Below are 18,834 nucleotides of genomic sequence, written 5' to 3'. Positions count from 1 at the left end.
TGGAAGGACAGATAGATGGATGGATGGAAGGATGGATGGATGGATGGAAAGATGGATGGATGGATGGAAAGATGGATGGATGGATGGATGGATGGACGGATGAATGGATGAGGCCTGCCTGGATGGACAGATGGGAGGGAAGGGGGGGAGGGATGAAGGAGAAGACCATATATTTTTTCTTTGTAGTAAATTTCTGTAAATTACACCCAGTCTGAGACTCTCATCTGGAAGAACTACAAAATAAATATGATCTAAATTTGCAAAGCTTACAAATTTATTAGTGGCTTGTGCAGTAACTTTTCCTTTGATGTTTCTGTGGCAAAACTAGCAACAAATTAATAAAAGCTTAATTTTTATACAAATAGTTTTATTACAAATTTGAATTTTTAAGAAATACACATTTAAAGAAATTACACAAAAGGCCTTAGTAGTCTTAAAAACGTTTTGGAGACTTTTAGTAAAATGTCATTTCAGGCATAGTGGTCCAATTCTGCTCTCCTGCAATGCATCCGCTCCCCTGCTGAAGTCTGAACACAACTCACAAAAAACCAAGGAAGCCGCCTGAATGTACTTACAGGTAAAAATGCTGATATTCTGATTCGACAGAGTTATTTCTCACACCAGGCTGCAGAATGAAGAATAGTCATAAAATGAAGGCCTTTTAAGTTTGTTGCTTTTGAAGTCAAGTCATTCAGTTTGTGATTAGTGTTTAAAACCCTGAAGATATTTCATACAGAATAAAAACAAGAAGCTCAAAGTACATGTTTTCCTGTAATAGACACCACATCCGTGAAGCCGGGTTTGGTTTTGGCAACACACAATTTTTGGTTTGGAGGTGAACAATGAAAACTGGTGTTTCACATTCAATACCCTAGTGTTTAAAAATCTCTGTTAAAGGACAACACAGGCTTTTAAAGGAAGAAACTATGTAAGCTTTATTTTAACAGTGGAAATGAAACTACAACTTGACCTGCCTAATTGCTGACATCTATATAAATTACTAAAATATATATATATTTCATTTCTGCCTACTTTGGGGACCATCTTTATTCCACAGGAAATCCGGGACTTTTGCAGAAGCAGCTGCAGAGTACCAAACAGAGCAGAAAGACCGAAATTTCTCTTTGGTGGGGCGGTCGGAGGACAGGGCTACTAGGCCCCCGTCCTTCCCTTTGGAGGTTCCAACCACCGGCTTAACACGACTATTATTTGTACAGACTGAGGGACCTGAATTCTGAAACAGTGAGACAGTGATATCAACAGACGTTTCACCTGGGGTGTGAAATGGATCTGTTATAATACAAAAATGCAAACGGGCTTCGCCCAGGTTGGAAGGTCCCACAGCCCTCCTAGCACCCTTTGGTTTTTCTGATGGGTCTCACTTCACACATCAGTGCACTGGACTGTAGAACAGACACATTTTTTATTTCATCAGGAGTGCCACTTGGGACTTCACTACGGGCAGCTTATCGTGGTCTTGGATTCTCCTTCAGCAAGTAGAGGCCAACGAAGCAGGGTGTGTTAGTTATGCAGATTCCTATCAGGCACCTTACAGTTTTCATACTGGACAGTGAGGTACACAGGATATATTTCTAGAGTTCGTTGCTGTTAGAAGGAGGGAAGAGGGCGGAGTAGCACCATGTTGTGAAGTAGCTGAGGGCCGGCTTCGTTATGTTCTCCGCATGCACACTTGACAGCGACTGACATGCGTGCGCAGCTCTCCAGCCTTCAAGGTGGACGGCGTGGGCTTCCTGAAAGGCAGCACAGAAGTCAGTGTCACCGCGTGGCTCAGGCCAGCTCCTCGGCCCTCCCTCCCATCAGAGATCCCCGAGGAACCAGCCTTCACCCTGCCTCTGAGCGGGTACCGCGCTGGGGGCGTCCCACGGCCTCGGTAACGCCTACGAGTTATCAACTGCATCCACCCTCGGGCCAAGGGTACAAGGCGAGGGAGGGCACAGCCAGAGTCACCCACGTCTGTCTGACCCCAAAGTCTCAGCCACTCCCCACCAGACCCTGCCTCTTCAAACTATAGGTTAACCTTTTGTTTTCTCTTCTCAACTCGGTTATAAACACCCCCAGACTAGGAAGATGTTCTTCTCTGAGACACTTCACACACATCCTAAGTGCTCATTAAATCATTGCTGAATGACAGAATGAGCAACAGATCTGGAATAATCAACCAGACCTCAAAATACATTCGTAACTTTTGAAAGCTGTTCACGCAGGTGGTCGGATTAGAGCCCAAAGACAGGGGAAGACATTTAGTGTTCCAAATGCTTCCTTCATCCTAGGAATTCTGTTCTTTGACCATTGGAGAAGTGAAGTCTGAACTAAAACGAGTACTAATCAAATCTCATTCAAATTAAAGTAGCCATGTAATAAGAGTCCCTTGTCCTAAAATTGAGGTGGCTTACGTTAGCAACTTCGGTGAAAATCCTAGCGCCCCCAAGTTATTTAAATTAATGGGCTCTTACCTAGTTTTGTTTAAGAAGGCATTTCAGTTAATTGTACCAGGATGCTGGTTCAGAAAAAAAACCCAAAAAAACAAAAAGCCCATTGTTACCTGTTAACCCTATAATGCGCAGCCCCGGGGGCTGGCGCTCCTTTCGGTAGCTAATGGTCAAATTCTATCTGGAGAGTTGACGTCAAGTTCCCAGTTGCCTAGAGAGTCTCGTGTGAGCTACTAGAAAGGCACCCGGTAGTTTTTTGAGGCTAGAAATTTACGAGTAGTGAGCGTGTTGCTTCACCTTTATGATCTAAACTAGAAAGAGACAGGGTCATAGCAGAGGTCCACAGAATTCTCTCCGAAAAGGCTTATCTCCAGGGCCGAGAAGCACTTATTTGGGGGACTGAACAGTAAGTAATTGTTCAGCCCCATCGGCGCCCGGCGTCCGCTCCAGCAGGGCTGCAGCTGGTACTAAGGACCGGACAGAGGCCTCATTATGTGTTCCCGTCCAGTACAGACTGGGCCCCGCTCCAAACTAACTTCAAGGTCAACGGCCACTTGGGACCGTTGTTTTAAAGGTGAAATTTTGGTAATGGAAACGAAAGAAGAGGTTCTCCGTATCCATTTCCGTGGCATTTGTGCCGAAATTAATTTTCATGAGCAGGCCTGAGAAACGGTCACTGAGAGCTCGCAGTATGTACATCCAATTCGGCATCATAAACCCCATGAAAACCAAGGCTATTCACTGTCTCTCTCCCTGCTGGTTAAAGGTGCAATGCTTTAAAATGCTCTGTTTGCAGATGTTAGTTGTCTTAATGACGTTGCCGTGGATTCATCTTGAAACACTGAAAACTGAACTTTTTTCTTTCAGGCTCTTCAGCAATGGACGAAGGAAGCCTGTCACCTAAGCTCTGCTTTGAACATGGTCTTCATTATCCGCCCACGTAGAACAGAACCAAATACCTGTTCCTATCCTATCCTATCCGTGGAAGGAGCCTTCCTAAGGATTGCTGTAGAACCGTCTTTGGGACTTGGCACCGGAGCACGTGTATGGACCATGGATGACTGAAAATAAAAGCCACCGGGGGGGGGGAGGGGGCGAGGGGGGGGGCACTTTACTTGAACATCTGGCCTCTTTCTATCGTGGCAAGCCAAAAGCTGTAAGCGTTTGCATAGTAATTGCAAGTCCCGCGGCCGTGGCACTCGATGAAGGGGGCGCTTCTGAACTCTTCCAGACAGGACCCAGGGGAGGCCAGGGCTTGGCCAGAACCTTCCGCTCCGGCGCTGGTGTGCTGCGGGGAAACAGGAGCCGTGAGCCAGAGATGCCCGCCCACCCCGACGGGCTTCCCGGGCCCCAGGGAAGAGCCGGGATGCTCCCTCCCGGAAAGCCGCCCTCTCTGTCTCCCGAGGCCACCGAGGAACACACGGGCAGCCACACCGCCCCATGGCCTCACGCCGGGCACACCCAGTGCCAGGAATCAGCCGACCGCTCCTCCCGGCGGGGGTGGGGGTGGGAGGTGACTGGTCCAGCTTCACCAGCATTTCAACAAATGCTGTCGTCACTGTTTTCTTCTTGGAACACTGAAACCTCTTCTAACTTGGGGCGTAAGATGACAGCCAAAATGTGTGGAGGATGCTGGGACCAACTGATGTGACATCAGACTTTCTAAACGAAATTATACGGGGTCCTCAAAATCCTTTGTTTGCTAATCCTTTATTATTTGCTACATTAGGTAGCAAAATCCTTTATTTGCTACATCCTTTATCCATTTTCTTTTCTTTAAGAAGAGAAAACTTAAACAAGAGAAAGAGGGAAAAGAAAGCTACTGTGGTAACTGTTCAGTTGGGTTGAAGTACACCTGTCCTCAGAAACCAAGACGTAAAATGAATGACGTACAAATGGAAGATGTGGCAAGACCTCTACAGGACGGCTATTACGGACCTAAGAAAAGTGAACTCTGGAATTTCAGAGCCATAAGGGACCTCTGAGGACAAAGCGAACGCCCTTGGTTCCCAGATGAGGACCCCAGGATCCCAGAACATTCCAGATCACACTTCCCAGGCAAAGCTGAGATGGGAACAGGCCTCTGGAGGCTGCCAGGTCTGAGCCCCTCAGCTTCACCACAAAGCCCCCAGGCTCAGCAGGGATGGGATGCCTGTTCTCCAGAACCTCATCACTTTGATTTGCTCTTGGTTTTGAGAAATTAGGGGCAACCGTTGTTCAGATCCTTGTATGACCCCAGGACAAGGGACGGGGAAGTGACAGGGTGCTTTCCTCCATTCTTTACTCCTTGGATCAAGGGCCTCTTCTGTCAAACTGAGACTCCATCTGGTCTTTCTTATGATAATGGAGTCGAAAGTCCAATCTGTCTTTGAGTCAAAGCTGTACGCTTACATCATTGCGAGCATCTTGATTTCTCTACACCACAGTTCTAACCTTCCTGGCTTTCTTGATAAAGGAGTCACCAGGCAGTATTTAGAATGATCGAAACGACTTGCTAAATTGTGTTGTTGCAGTTTTCTGGGCCTGTTGAAGAGTCTAAATGCGGGATCTCCAACCCAGGAAATCCCAGCATCCGACTGGTGAGAATCCAACACACAAGCATGTGAAGAACTGCTTTTCTGGAAACTTCTACGCTTGGAATAACTTACAGCAGAAGGAAACAGTTGAGAGGCCAGTTTCCCTGCCAATCAAATAACAAGGCTACTGTTCATTTGGGGGTTACAGGTACGCAGGCCTGGCCACACCTGGGCAGGTGCAGAGGGGGCTGGGCTTACGGTGGCGACGTGGGACATGTTTGTGGGGTCGTCTACCGGGACTGATTCAGGTGTAGCCCGGTCGTCCAAGCTCAGAGCGTCTGTGTTTTCAATCAGTACTTTAAACTGAGGCGATACAATAAGAAACGACACCGGGGTCTCAAAAGGGTGCTGTGTTTCCCGTTCTAATTGGCTTTTGGGAGAAAGGGAGCATCGGGGGGTCTGGCATCCGGGGCAGCTGGGCGGTAGGAGAGCAGACTCACGCGGGAGGGGTGTGGACCCTCGGGCCCCTGGCACCGGCCGGTGCCCCCGCTCTCTTCCCGACTCTAGCTTCTGCTTTGGGGCTTGCAAGCGTTTCGGTAAATGTGTGCCCACCACGGGCGCGCCCTCCCCTTCCCCCCCGGGAGGCGCTGACTCGGAATCTCATCGGGTCACCCAGCTACCTAGGCCCAGAACAGCCACTCCGTGGAAGAGGAGGGCTCTGAGCCTCCCAGGGGAGCAGGCCAGGCTCCTGGGGACGGTCTGCAGGGGGCCCCAGGAGCGAGGGAAAAGAGGTGCGGTGATTGCGGGCAGCTCTTTGGGGGAAACACGGAGTTTCCCCAAACACTCACCATCACAAAGGAGTAGCCAATCCAGAGCGAGGACCAGCCGCTGGGGCACTGCGGGATCTGGATCGTCTGGCTGTGCACAGCCATGACCATGGCCGGGGCCTCACACACAGCACACCTGGAAGGCACAGAGCGGAGACGCTCAGCACAGCTGAGCGGGGCCTCCACCGGCTTTCCCCGCTTCCCCGTGATCTGCGCTCCGTCTCGCCACTCCATCTTTCTGACCCAGTGATGTGTTTTACCAAACAGATCAGGTGTCCCCTGCTTGGACTCCGAGGCTTAGGGTCTTCTCACTGGTTTGATAAGCCTGCCTCAGTATTAAAACATGAAGCTAAAACCAGACCCAACTCTTGTCATTTAGCCATCTACTCTGTAGCAGGAAGGAAACTGGAAGGCCAGGTTGTAATAGGGACCGTCTCCTGAGGCGCTGGGGCTGCAGGAGACTTTTGTGTTCTCCTCTGTGTATTTCAGTGTCTTCCAGTGTTTCAGCAATAAGTGTGGATTTCGGCAAACACGATGAATGCTCCAGAAAAAGGAGATGGTGCCATCCAAGGGCTACCGCTTGCGGAACACGGCGACTTGTTTTAAGCCCTGAATCATCTTCCATGTGAGAAGAACATTTAGTAGATTATAGTAACTAAGACAGATAACAAACCCAGGGCTGGCTGTCCATGTGAGCCTCTTCCGGAGACTCTCTCCAGACCTGGAACCAACAGACCAGTGAGAGGGCTCTGCCCCAGGCCAGACTGGACGTTCCCCAAGCCAGGCTGGCTCGTGCACAGCCGCTGGGACTGCACCCAAGGATAAATGACAGCAACACACAATGTTCTGACTCAGACCTGCTCTACTAAGCGACCCTTTGATGGTGGGATAACGTTTTGTTGAAAAAAAAAAAATTTAAACATCAACAGTAAAATAATTATATTCAAGTCACAAACTGAACAGAGTGCTAACAGTGCTGATAAATGACTATAAATGGTGTTAATAATTACACCTAGTTACGCTGGAACATTTGCATGAAAATGGATTAGGAGTGTGAAGGGGGCCGAAATGAGTCATTCGGTTTCCCGTGTGCGCGCGCGTGTGTGTGTGTGTGTGTGTGTGTGTGTGTGTGTGTGGTGTGTGCGCGCGCGCTATTTTCTATTTTATTCACACAAATGCAGATGAATTAAGGGGCTCAGCTAAACAACAGTGACTGAAATTGGCCTTCTACATCTGCCGCCATCTGCCTGCCAGACACAGGAGCAGACATACAGCACAGAGGAGAGTGCTTCATGTCAGGCTCTCTCTGGGCTGGCGGATTCCAGCCGCTGCAGAGACGTGGTCTGGACCCCGCCCGATGGGTGCTAGGGGACAGAAAATCACAGATCTAACGAGCCAGGAGGTCCCTTAAAATCCATACACTCTCATTCCCCATATTACCTATGAGAATATGAGACCACAGTTAGTTATGTCAAAAGGCAGAATTAGAACACAGTTCCTACTCTCATACCAGTGGTCTTCAATCTAGAACAATTAAACAGTCTGTAGTTTTTGATGATTCATGTCTGCAGAGAGTCGGAAAGTGCTTAGAAAATTTTGTCAGGATGACAGCAGAAAAGTTGGTACTTTTTCTGCTTAAGAGGAAGGATTTTGTTATTAACTCTTTCTAAAATTAAGCTTTAGGACGTCCCCAAAAGGGAGACCTCAGAAGGAACCTGTGAGTCCTGAGAAGTCGTCAGAAACCACTAAGTTAAAGTAACCGTGGGACCTGGGCGCTCAGAGACCCAGAGGAATGGGCAGCATTATTACAAAAGGGGATGTGAGGTGTGTGTGCTTTCGGAGCAGTGACTTAAAGGATGTGACTTCTGAGGTCACATCAGACACCGTGCATCTGTGGGTTAACAGGGAGACGTGAAAACCCCGAAATGGGCAGCGCTGGGGCGTTTAAACAACTCATGGTAACGGGTCCACAGAGAAAAGCAAGTCTCAGACTTGAGGCTTCTCCTGGACCTGTTTCTGGAATGTCCTAAACACATCCCAGAGCCCTGTGTCCAACCAAATCAAGGTCAATGTCAATTTTATCAACATGGTAAATAGGAGACAAAAACGAATAATCATTTTCTACCTGTTGTCCAAGGAAAGCTAAACAGAAACACAAAGGTGATTAGTGGTTAGTTCCTGTTCTTGTGCACCCAGCATGGTTCTGAGTGAGAAGAGGCAGCACAGCTCAGCCCCCAGGGACCCCGACACATGGGAAGGACATCTGCGTTTTGAGAGGTGCCTCTCTGGAAGTTACCAATGACTCTTCCCATTTTAAGACCCATGAGATAAGTTTTCTTACAGCTCAAAAGAAAAATCTTAGAAAGCTGTCAGGAGATATTTTGAGGTAAAGCCATCAAAAACCTGATTTTTCGGGCTTCCCTGGTGGCGCAGTGGTTGCGAGTCTGCCTGCCGATGCAGGGGACGCGGGTTCGTGCCCTGGTCCGGGAAGATCCCACGGAGCGGCTGGGCCCGTGAGCCATGGCCACTGAGCCTGCGCGTCCGGAGCCTGTGCTCCGCAACGGGAGGGGCCACAGCAGTGAGAGGCCCGTGTACCGCAAAAAAAAAAACCCTCATTTTTCCAATAGGCATCTCCCAGCCTTTCTGGTCCAGGTCTACGCGGTACATTCTTTTAACAAGACTGTTCTGTGAGGACCAGCCTTCCACACTCTGGAGCTACGGACCCCATAAGTGACCAGTCCAGCCCGAAGTAGGTGGTGACCATCCAGTGACGGTGGTCACCACGCGGGGTGCTGGGCTGCCCCAAGCACCCACCCCGTCCCCCTCCCCTCTGACTCCAGACACCTCTGAGCCCACATCACTAGTCTTTCTTCCTATTCAAAAGCTGCTATTTCTCTAAAGGAAACAGAAAAGCTTCCATTCCTCCTCACCCTCACTTTCCTAAGGAAAACCTGTCCCGCCTTGTCATTCTTTTCACCCTTTACTATCTTCGCGTGTAAAAGTGAAATTAGAGACTAGCTTCTCAGTCAAACAAGTTCACACCTTTGCCACTGTTCTGTTGCTTCTGAGTACAGTTAAGGAAGCAACTTTCAATTAGAAGGAAAGAGGCAAAAGTAGGAAAATCGTGTACTTTTCGGTCACAATCATTTCCATTTCCCATTTTATTTCCTACCAGGAAGACTCTTGGGGACCTGAAAACATACCCCAGACATTAATTAGTGTGGAAAGCACTTAATTTGGGAAGTCGCTCAAACACATGCAATCTCAGTGGGTACCATATCACCTCAAGAGTGCAAAGACTGGTGGGGTGGAAGAGAATGAGAAGAATCTTAGGATGTACACGTTAGTGTGCACGATACATCAGTACCATCTTTCCTATCTAAAGCACAGACATACAGTGTCCGTGGTGTCATCATTTCCTGGGGACCGTGTTACGCCCCCAGTTAAGTGCCACTGAACTGTACACTTAAAAATGGTTAAGACGGTACATTTTACGCTATGTGTTATGTTACTTTATGTTATTGTTTTACTACAATTAAAAAATAAAAACTTTTTAAAAATTTCTTGGAGGTGATTCCAAAAAATATATCTTAAAAGACTCCTTAGGGAGATAATTATTTAAGAAAGAAAAAAGCTGCAAAGCTGTTCTAAAGTTTGCCGGGGACTCCAGCGACACGGCTGGTTCATGGCAGGGAAGGCAGCCACCCGCTGAGTCACACGACATAACACGCCTTGTTCCAAAGCCGGGCCTTATCTCACCAAGGGTTTGCACTAAAATTTTTTAAGAAGATAAGCGACTTTTACGTCCAATTATTTGTATGGCTGGTTTCTGTTACAAAACTCAGGTATCACAATTAGTAAACGGAATGGCAATAGATCGAATGTTTGGGGGCAAATGGAAAAACACAGAAATAACCTCTGCCCTGGCTGTGAGCTGCTTTTCTTCGTCAGTTGTATGTGTGCTCCGACGGGCTGCACTCACCTGCTGATGAAGGGCCTGATACCCTCCCCGGTGATGGGCGCCATGGACATGGGCATAGGCTCCGGGGTGGACAGCCAGTACGAGTAATCATTTCGGGAGGCGAAGTTGCAGACGTTGTTGATGTTACAGAAGAGGAAGGGCATCGTGCTGAACTTGCGCAGACAGCTGCCCGCCGTGCCTGGGGACGCAGGGAGAAGACATTGCTCATCATTCCCAGCCTGCCTCGACACAGAATGCAAGTGAGCTAGCTAATAAAGACATCTATCCTACCCATCCGCTAAGGTGGAAATAAAACTGTTTGCCAGTTACAGAAAGAAGGAAATAAATGTACCAAACAGACTAGTATGATTGGAAATGAGCATTCAATTCAATGGGAAGTGATCCAGGCCAAAGGGAAACCATCGAGAATTAGCAGGATGAACAGAAACAAAGCCGTTCATCGGTAGAGAGAGACCTTTTCCTGCAACTGAATTCTGGAAGGAACTTAACGTGCAGCTCCTTGTACCACAGCTAGTAACTCACTGGACCGCGTCTTTCATGAAATGCAGAGCTGTCTTTATATATGTTTGCAACCTCAGTGAAAGTCAGAGGTGTATAACATTAAAACATAATTTGGTGGAGCAGATCCGGAGAGGATTAAGAGAATGATGACAAACACACAACCCTCTATTGATCTAAACTAATAGAAGGACAGAGGAATTTTGGACAGGATAACGTGGACATTTTTTAAAACAGCAACAGTAAAGCTGCTCTATTTTATGACTATGAATGCAAACTGTTAAGTGTGTACTCCAGATACCTTGATCCTACTTGATAATTGGAGGAAGACGTCAAAAGTTTTATTAATTTAAAATTTTCAAAGAGTCACAGCCTTTATGTCCGCCTGGCTTCCCATTAGTAATATGGTGGCTGTCGGTAAGGATGGCCCACTTGGTAAGGATGGAGGGAAACAGGACTCTTTTCCTTGACTAGGTCTCGGTGACACTCCGAAACGCAGGACCAGAGCGGGAACGCAGCCCAGCACCACCCAGCGCTGGACACGCGACGTGGAATGAACACACCCATCTGCAGATGCCTCACCCAAGTCCTGGCCGTGCGCCCGCTCATTGCCTTGTACGTAGAGCAGCGAGTACCCATGGTAGAGGATTTTGGTCCCAGGAGGACACTGGGGGTCATCTATCGTCTGACTGTGCCTGGTCACGAGGAAGCCGTGATCAACAGACGGGGTGCCCGGGGGACCCATGGATCCCGGCAACCCATCAGGGCCGGGTGGACCCGGGAAGCCTCTTGGACCTGAAAGACAGCAGAGAAATACGCTTCCTCAGTTACAAACAGGCGAGACTCAGTACAACCACCACCTCCCTCGTGCCACCTCAGCTTCTCCCCTCTGCATCCCACCTGGAGATGTTTTATACGCGTGGCGCTTGGTGCAAAGCAGAAGCTCATAAACTCAGTCCAATGAATAAATATGTGAAAATATAAATCTATGAATAAAGGAAGTAAATGACGACTCCACGCACGTATTCATGCAGCATTTGGGAGCTCCTCTGAGGGAGGATTATTATAGGATGATTAAAACAACCATCTTTTAAGATAGCTTCCCAGCCTTAGTGGCCCAAAGCCAGCATATGGAATCAAGGCTGGAAGGAAGCTCCCGTGCAGGGTGTCCTCCTGTCCCCTGGGTGACCACGCTGCCTGCAGGATGTTCACAGGCCTCCTGCTGGCTGGGCGCTCTGTCTACTTAGTTGCACCCTCAGCCTTTGGCATCCCAGCCACGATGGGACCTCTGAGGTCCTGCTTCTTGGGAAGCAGATCAACTTTAGTCCACGCCAGTCAGTGGCCTTCTGGCACCATCACCTGCTCCCCTTGCCCTTTGCTGAAATGGAGTGTCTGAGCTGCAGACTCTTAGAAAACCAGATAGGGCCGTCCCTACTGGCCTTCTTTCAATAACGTCTGGGAGGCACTGAGCTCTGATCAACATGTCTCCCTACACAGAAAAGAATGATGGCAACCTTTAGCTCCTCTGTAAGATCCTGTTTCTCCTAAGAAACAAACTTCTATGCAAATCTTTCAAGAAACACTTCCTTTTGCAGGTTTCCACGTGCCTGGGCCTAAGGCTTCTAACCCGAAGATGCAGATCGAGGGTAGTGAGGTTGGGACAGCACAGCAAACCTACCAGGAGGTCCAAAGGGTCCTGCCTCTCCTTTCTGGCCAGGGGCCCCATCAAACCCGGGAATACCTGGTGGCCCAGGTAAGCCCACAGATCCTGTCACACCTAAAGAGAGGAGAAAGAGTTCATGATCCGGTTGTGGAGAGCAATAAATAGGCCGTATCTGCTTCTTCCCTTTTGAAATGTCTTCTTCGGCCCCCTGAGAGGGATGCACAGGGCCTCGGACTACAGGTGGGAAAGCCTTCCCAGAAAGCCAGAAGGTTAACACACACTCTGCAGACTGACACCCACACGGGGTGCCTCATCTCGGAATTCGGGGTTCTCCCTGGCTTCTTCCTGTTGTTCTTGTTATCGTTTGGCACACAGTTTGGGGAAAGGCAGTCACATGGGGGTAGGGAGAGATCTGATGCATTTGCATTTTCTCAGGTGTTTCCCCCTTCTCGGCCACGTTCTGGTGTCTCAGATAATGTTTAGGCACCGGGTTTACTGACGTGGGTAGTTTTTTAGTTTTCATGTTTGTGGTTTATTCCTAGGTGGTTAAAACAAATTTTCATCGATGCTACCTTTCTACTCTAAACGTTCTCATTCTTTATCTTCCATCTCCACTCCTCAGCAATAGCTTTGGAAGTAAGGAGTGTTTAGCCCCAATAATCAGAAAGATTCTAGCTTAAGGTGTCCGGGAACCACAGGGATTTGCACAGATCTTGGCCACTTGGGTAGAGCTTTTGGGCCGCTGTGGAGAACACCCATCCCTACAATTCTGGATTGCTGCTTCCTGCAGTCCCCTATCTCCTGGCCGGGAGAGATGCTTTTCCCATTCCTTTGCCCATGTTTTTCTAAGTGAACATAGACGTATTGAGTTGTGTGCTGCCCTAGCTTTTCTTGGATTTCTTTTTCTGACCTTGTTAGGCCTCTTCAGAAACTTCACGTGGTTTTGACATACACTGAAGGAAGGTAAGAAAGTCATCTTCAAATACGTGTTTACACAGTCACTGCCCAGAGGCTGTTGTGAGACATGCGGGTGAAGAGGAAACGCCGCCCAGGTCAGCTCCCTCCCGCCTCCACAGCCCTCTGCACAGCGCGGTTATTCCTACCTTGTTGTCCTTTGGGGCCTGGAGGTCCCTGAAGCCCTTTCAGACCTGCGGGGCCCTCAGGACCAGGGAGACCTGGCTCCCCTTTGATGATGTCGTATGGACCCGGGGGGCCCGGGGGACCAGGAAGACCTGTGGGAATCAGGGCAGCCACTGGTCAATTTCACAGTCCACATTCAGGGCAGAAACAGCTTCTGACATGAAACCCAATCAAACGCAGTGCTTCTCAAAAGGAGAATCACGATCAAAAACACGAGGGACCAGATCCTCACGACGAGACACACGGGCATCTGCGCGTCTCTATTATCTAACCTAGAATCCTGAATCCTCGGGACTGGAACAGACCTCGGGGTCACCAGTGTCAAATGTCCACTCAGATCTGGAGGCCCTGATGGACCCCTGACCCAAGGGGAAGCTCGTCCCCCTCAAGGAACCACCCCTCACGTGGGGAGCTCCACCAGGTGAAATTGGGACTTTTTTCTCGTACGTATCCGAGATCTGCCTTACTGCACACCAGAACCACCGGTCTTAATCTTTCAGTGCCGAGTAAACGTAAACCTCCTCCTGCCTGACGGGCCCTGAAGTCCACAGAGTGGCCACGTGAAGCTGGGGGCCTCGGGTCTCCCGCAGCCGCCCTTTCCTCCGTTTCCTCGCTCCTCCCACGTTTCCCCATTTATTTTCTCCCCGAACAATCCACTTCTCAGTGCATTCTGGTTGCTCACTCCCTCTCTTGAAACACGGTCTTGAAAACTAAACGCAGCGCTCGAAATAAGCTCTGACCCGCAGAGACCAGGATGGGATGCAGACTCCCTCAGACCACTTCCTTCTAAGACCAGCTGTGTCTCTGGAGCCGCTCGGCACGTCTGGCTCCCCGTGGAGAAGCCAAGGCAGCCCCTTTCTTAGAAAGAACTCCACACTGTCCAGCCACAGTTTGTTCAGCCTGCAAGACGGACTTCGTTCCTGATTTTTACGGCTGATTTCCGCCTGCCCTCAGAGCCTGTGAGGTTTTGTCTCTCACCCCTTTCCACTGGATTTATCTCAGGCACAGACTTAACAAACTTGACTTTCAGGACAAGTCATTGGTAAAAATGTCAACTAGATTAGCCAAATATAGGAACCCTGCCAAGTGGCCAAAGAATTTTCAACTGCTGTTTTCTAATGACCAAATTCTCTTACCTTTAGTTCCAGGGAAACCTTGGTCTCCTTGGTCACCTTTAACTCCCTGAAGGCCAGGGAGGCCTTTCTGCCCTGGAGGAAAGTAAAACACTGTCTTTGCACAGAATTCCAAACAAAAACCGTGTGTGTGTGAATACACACAGTATATATATATATGCACATACATGTACACATATGCTTATGTGTACATATACACACCTACATACATATACACGTATAATACACACACACAGTGAACACATTTCCAATTTATGCACATGGAAGAAAAGAATATTACTCGTAGTCAGCTATGTCAAACTTTTGATGAAACTCTTCTTTCTAAAACCCAGAGGTCACATTTTTCCAAACATGCCGCAAACCATAAAATGGTCACAACCAGTGGAAGGGCACGTGATTCTATTTTGGTCACGATCTGGTTCACACGTGTCCCCAACTAGACCACAAGATGCCTGCAAGCTGAGAACTTGTTGTATTCACCTTTCATTCATATGTACCTGATGCTGCAGTAAAAAAAAATCAAAGTGCCTGGAAGCTGGTAGGCACCCAATAAATATTTGCTTCAAACATTAAAAAATTAATGAATGGCCCAAGTCCATGACTTCTCACTGAGATGCAAATGATCTACTGATTCTTAGTATGAAAATCAGAATGTCTTTATGCTGCTATGCGTGGGATTCTACACACGGGGCAGCCCCCTAGAAACGGCATTTTAATTTGAAGAGAACAGGATCTTGTACTGCAATGCTAGGTCTATCAACAGGAAAGCACCAGGGGCCGCGGCTCTGGTGGCAGGTAAATGTGTCTTCAAGCGGCATCTCCCTTATGTCTTACCTTGAAACCCTGGAACTCCTGGAGGTCCCATATCACCCTTAGCACCTGTAGCTCCTGGAGAGCCACCGATCCCCTAGACACACAAAGAGAACGTCAGTCGGGAACGGCTCGGGAGACGTAGGTCCCTCAAGCAACGGGTAGTCAGGAAGTTGGGAACAGCCCCTCCATGTTCTGAAGTAGCTCTGTGAACAAATGTTGCCTGTGGTTGCTAAAAGATGTAAAAAGAATGACAAAACCTGTGTGTGTGCCTAAATTAGGGAGCTGGAAATTGCAGCAACTTGCTTCAGTCACTCTGTCCCTTCTGCTTGTCCGCCTGTGTGGTAAATTCCAGGAGCAGGTGTAAATCTTACAGCCCACTGCCCCCACCCCATAGCACGATGCCATGAACAGAGTCGAAACTCCCTAAACATTTGTCATGGCAACATCTCAATCTATTAACACCAAAGAATCTTTCTGGATGACTTTACTCCCAACACTCAACCAGAGTGATTTTTCTTTAAAATTAGCTTTGCATCTTTTCTTAAAAGTGCTTTTAAATATGGAAAAAAACCATAAAAAATACTAAAGAAGGATTATTTTCCTTTATAATACAGTGATATTTTTGTATTTAAAAAATAGTATCTTAATTTCTAGATATTTCAACATAGTTGTTCCTTTCTCAGTATATAAAAAGTTGTAATGTTTCTTTGCTTTACCCTATTTTAAAAGGTGCCGTAAGCAAAATTACACGCACAAACATATATCTACATATGTGTACATATAATGCACATATTATACATAGAGATAGACAGACACTGAATGGCACTAGGAATAGGGATATATTTCTATGTTACTGAGGCTTTCTTTTTGCATCATTTGTATATAGATTTTTAAAGCCAGGCATTGAACTATAATCTCCAGTAGTATATTGTTTCACTTTTGATGGTTTGTGTAAAACTAGATTGTAAAAAGTTTTGTAATAGTTGCCTACCATGATGCCAGTAAAGATGGCTGATTACTTGCCAGAGAGAAGGGGCTGATTCAGGGAGGATCTGGGAGTGTAACACACATGAATACACACATACACACACAAGTATTATCTTATGATCCTTTTCAAAAACAAGACCTGCCAAGGGACAACTCACCGGCATGCCCTGGAATCCTGGGTCTCCCTTGGGCCCTGGAGCCCCAGGAGTGCCCGGCCAGCCTGGGTTTCCCTTGTCACCTTTCAGCCCATCAAGCCCAGGGAGCCCTGGAGGCCCCATGGGTCCCGGAAGCCCTAATGGGAGACACAGAAGTCCCACGTTTGAGGTCAGAGGGTGGTTTTATGTGTAAGTGTCACTGGGCTGTGGTCATCACCACTGCCACCCAACTGTCCCCAACTGTATACAACAACATCATATTATGCAGCATGGGCCCTGAAGACATCCAGGCAGGTCCTAGAAGGAAGAGTCTCCTCGACAGGCAGTAAACGTCGATATAAACACCACAGTCTCAGAGTCAAGTGCCCTGTGGTCTCTGTGCTCGGGGGTGGCTGCGCTGTAGGGCAGCCAACTGTTCATGGGGGAACAGGTGTGACAGAAGGTCGTGCTGGTTTTAAACAACCAGCCACACATGGCATTTGTGCTCCAGTCCTTTTCAGTAATGGCCTTCTCCCTCTCCCTAATTGCTTGTTCCTTGAAAGAAAGAGCACGAGAAAAGCACTGACCCAATGGAAGCCTAGGTAAAAGGGGCCCAATATCTTAAGCAGTCTCAATGGTAACAAATGTTGCAAACTTCTAAATAAAAAGCTCATTTGAGAATTTAATTATTCCAATTTCTTTGATACTTGTGTATGTTTGTGCCTCTGTTTCAGTCCCAGCTCTGAACCTAGTGATACACCCTTACCTGGCAGGCCAGGTTGGCCCTGTGGGCCCCGGTCTCCTTTGCGCCCCTCCACCGCGTGGCCCGGAGTGCCTGGCAATCCCGGCTGTCCCTGTGGCCCCGGAGGACCCATGAATCCTTGTTCTCCTTTGGATCCAGGAATTCCTGGGCTCCCAGCTAAGCCTGGGAAACCCACGTCGCCCTTTGAACCTAAACAGTAAAGACAGGTTGAGATCACAGTGAAATGCAGGGAAGAAGAGAAATCCAGTGCACCAAAGAGGAGGGAGGGGCTTCCAGAAGGATCCAGGAGGAAACCAGAGCTGGTGCCCTTCTCTCTCCTTTTTATTAAATAACGTGCCAGACACCTGCCACGGCCCACCTGAGGAAGAGAAAGCTTAGGGTACAAAGAAACTGCAACCATTCTTTACACTTTTTAAAGGTGGTGTTCTCTGGCAAAGGCATTTGAATATATGTGTAGATAAGCCTGCAAGGTATGGCATTGCTGAAATTAAGGGCTTGTTCTACCAACAGGTGAATGAATAAACCAACTGTGTTACAGCTACACCATGGAACACGACTCAGCAAGAAAAAGGAATAAACTATTGACACAACGAACAGCACAGGTGACTCAAATTCATTACGCTGCGCGAATGAAGTCAGGCGAAAACATACATGCTGTAGGATTCCGCGAATGTAAAATTCTAGAAAATACAAGCTCATCTACAGTGCCAGAAAGCAGACCAATGGTTGCTTGGGGGGCAGGTCGGGGTGGGGACAGGAAGGAGCAGAGGGGGGGTGACAAGGCAGCCCAGGAAACTTTTGGGGTGACGATGCATTCACTGTCTTGAACGAGCTGATATTTTCATGGGTGTGTACATATATCAAGATTTGGCAAATTGTACACTTTAAATACATGCAGTTTATTAGATGTCAGTGATACCTCAATAAAGCTGTTTTAAACAAACTTTTTTAAGTGAGAGCTTGTAGAAAAAAACCCTGCATGTTGTTTTAAACATATTACCCCAAACTTGCCAACGAAATGACAAAATTCTAGGATTGCTTCAAGGTTATTAAGAAAAAGTAAGGGGAGGAAACAGGGTCACTACCTAGAAGGATGGTTGGGCCCACCCTGGGATTTCCCCCCACTTCCCCCCCACCCCACTTCACAAGGCTCTGAATCCGAAACACACACGCCACACAGTGGTTTGCCACGAGCCAGTAGAAAGTGGCAATTCGACTGTCCCAGACCCATAATCTACCACCCATGTCCACGTGCTTCCTTGTATCTGCTCGCCCTGCTCTGCCAGTGCCACGTGTATCAGCAGTTAGTTGAAAAGGAAGAACACGTTTAGCAAATGTGTTACCTTTCTCTCCTTTGGCCCCTGGAAACCCTGGGAATCCTCTTCCGGGTAGACCTACAAGATAAAGGTAAGAAGTCCTGTTTATCTCTCCTAAAACAGCCGAGTTGCAGGAACAGCACAAAGCGATATCCACTCTTTGCACCGATACCATATACTATTTGCGAAACACAGAGAAATTAGTCCGTTGCACTTTGCAAGTAAAATTATATTACTACAGTTGTTCTAAGATACCCTTGACTGGATATATATACATAATTTAGTACATTTTCCCAAGTACCTTTGAGCCCAGAACCATTATAGCATTTAGGAGAAACGATCTGTACAGATGGGTACTTATTTCCCTTTACTGTCTGGAGACTCACTAATTGGCTTTTCTCAGATGACTATCCAACTAACAGCTATTCGCAAAGGCAGTGCACAGAGCCAGTGATATTTGGGGCAGCAGACACCAGGGAGTCCACAAATGTGAGTAAAGCACGTAAGGGAAGATTCAAAGGGGGGAAGTAGGTGTGGAGGCATTTCTTACGAACTATTTTTATAGGAAAATGAATGTACATAATATAAACATAAGGCTCATAGAATGAAAGA

General features: G+C 47.8%; 1 protein-coding gene across 2 annotated transcripts in view; it reads right to left on the bottom strand.

Moving 5' to 3' along the window:
- Nucleotides 1-350: 350 nt before the first annotated feature.
- The window catches only part of COL4A1 (collagen type IV alpha 1 chain), a 147,296-nt gene continuing 128,812 nt past the window's right edge, over nt 351-18,834 (bottom strand). The window contains exons 41-52 of one of the 2 annotated variants that reach the window (XM_004273605.3): nt 18,250-18,300; nt 16,910-17,095; nt 16,168-16,301; nt 15,044-15,116; nt 14,213-14,284; nt 13,040-13,168; nt 11,952-12,050; nt 10,856-11,068; nt 9,776-9,953; nt 5,815-5,929; nt 3,566-3,738; nt 351-1,751 (exon numbers count right to left, since the gene is read on the bottom strand). In XM_004273605.3, coding sequence (XP_004273653.1) covers nt 1,670-1,751; nt 3,566-3,738; nt 5,815-5,929; nt 9,776-9,953; nt 10,856-11,068; nt 11,952-12,050; nt 13,040-13,168; nt 14,213-14,284; nt 15,044-15,116; nt 16,168-16,301; nt 16,910-17,095; nt 18,250-18,300 — 1,505 coding nt within the window. In that variant the 3' untranslated portion in view covers nt 351-1,669. Of the gene's footprint in view, nt 1,752-3,565; nt 3,739-5,814; nt 5,930-6,687; nt 7,936-9,775; nt 9,954-10,855; nt 11,069-11,951; nt 12,051-13,039; nt 13,169-14,212; nt 14,285-15,043; nt 15,117-16,167; nt 16,302-16,909; nt 17,096-18,249; nt 18,301-18,834 lie in introns of those variants that run through there. The other variant, XM_049701020.1, reaches the window with a different exon arrangement.

The sequence above is a fragment of the Orcinus orca genome, chromosome 18, assembly GCF_937001465.1.
Source record: "Orcinus orca chromosome 18, mOrcOrc1.1, whole genome shotgun sequence".
NCBI classification, from domain to species: Eukaryota; Metazoa; Chordata; class Mammalia; order Artiodactyla; family Delphinidae; genus Orcinus; species Orcinus orca.
This window is presented reverse-complemented; position numbering and strand designations above follow the sequence as displayed.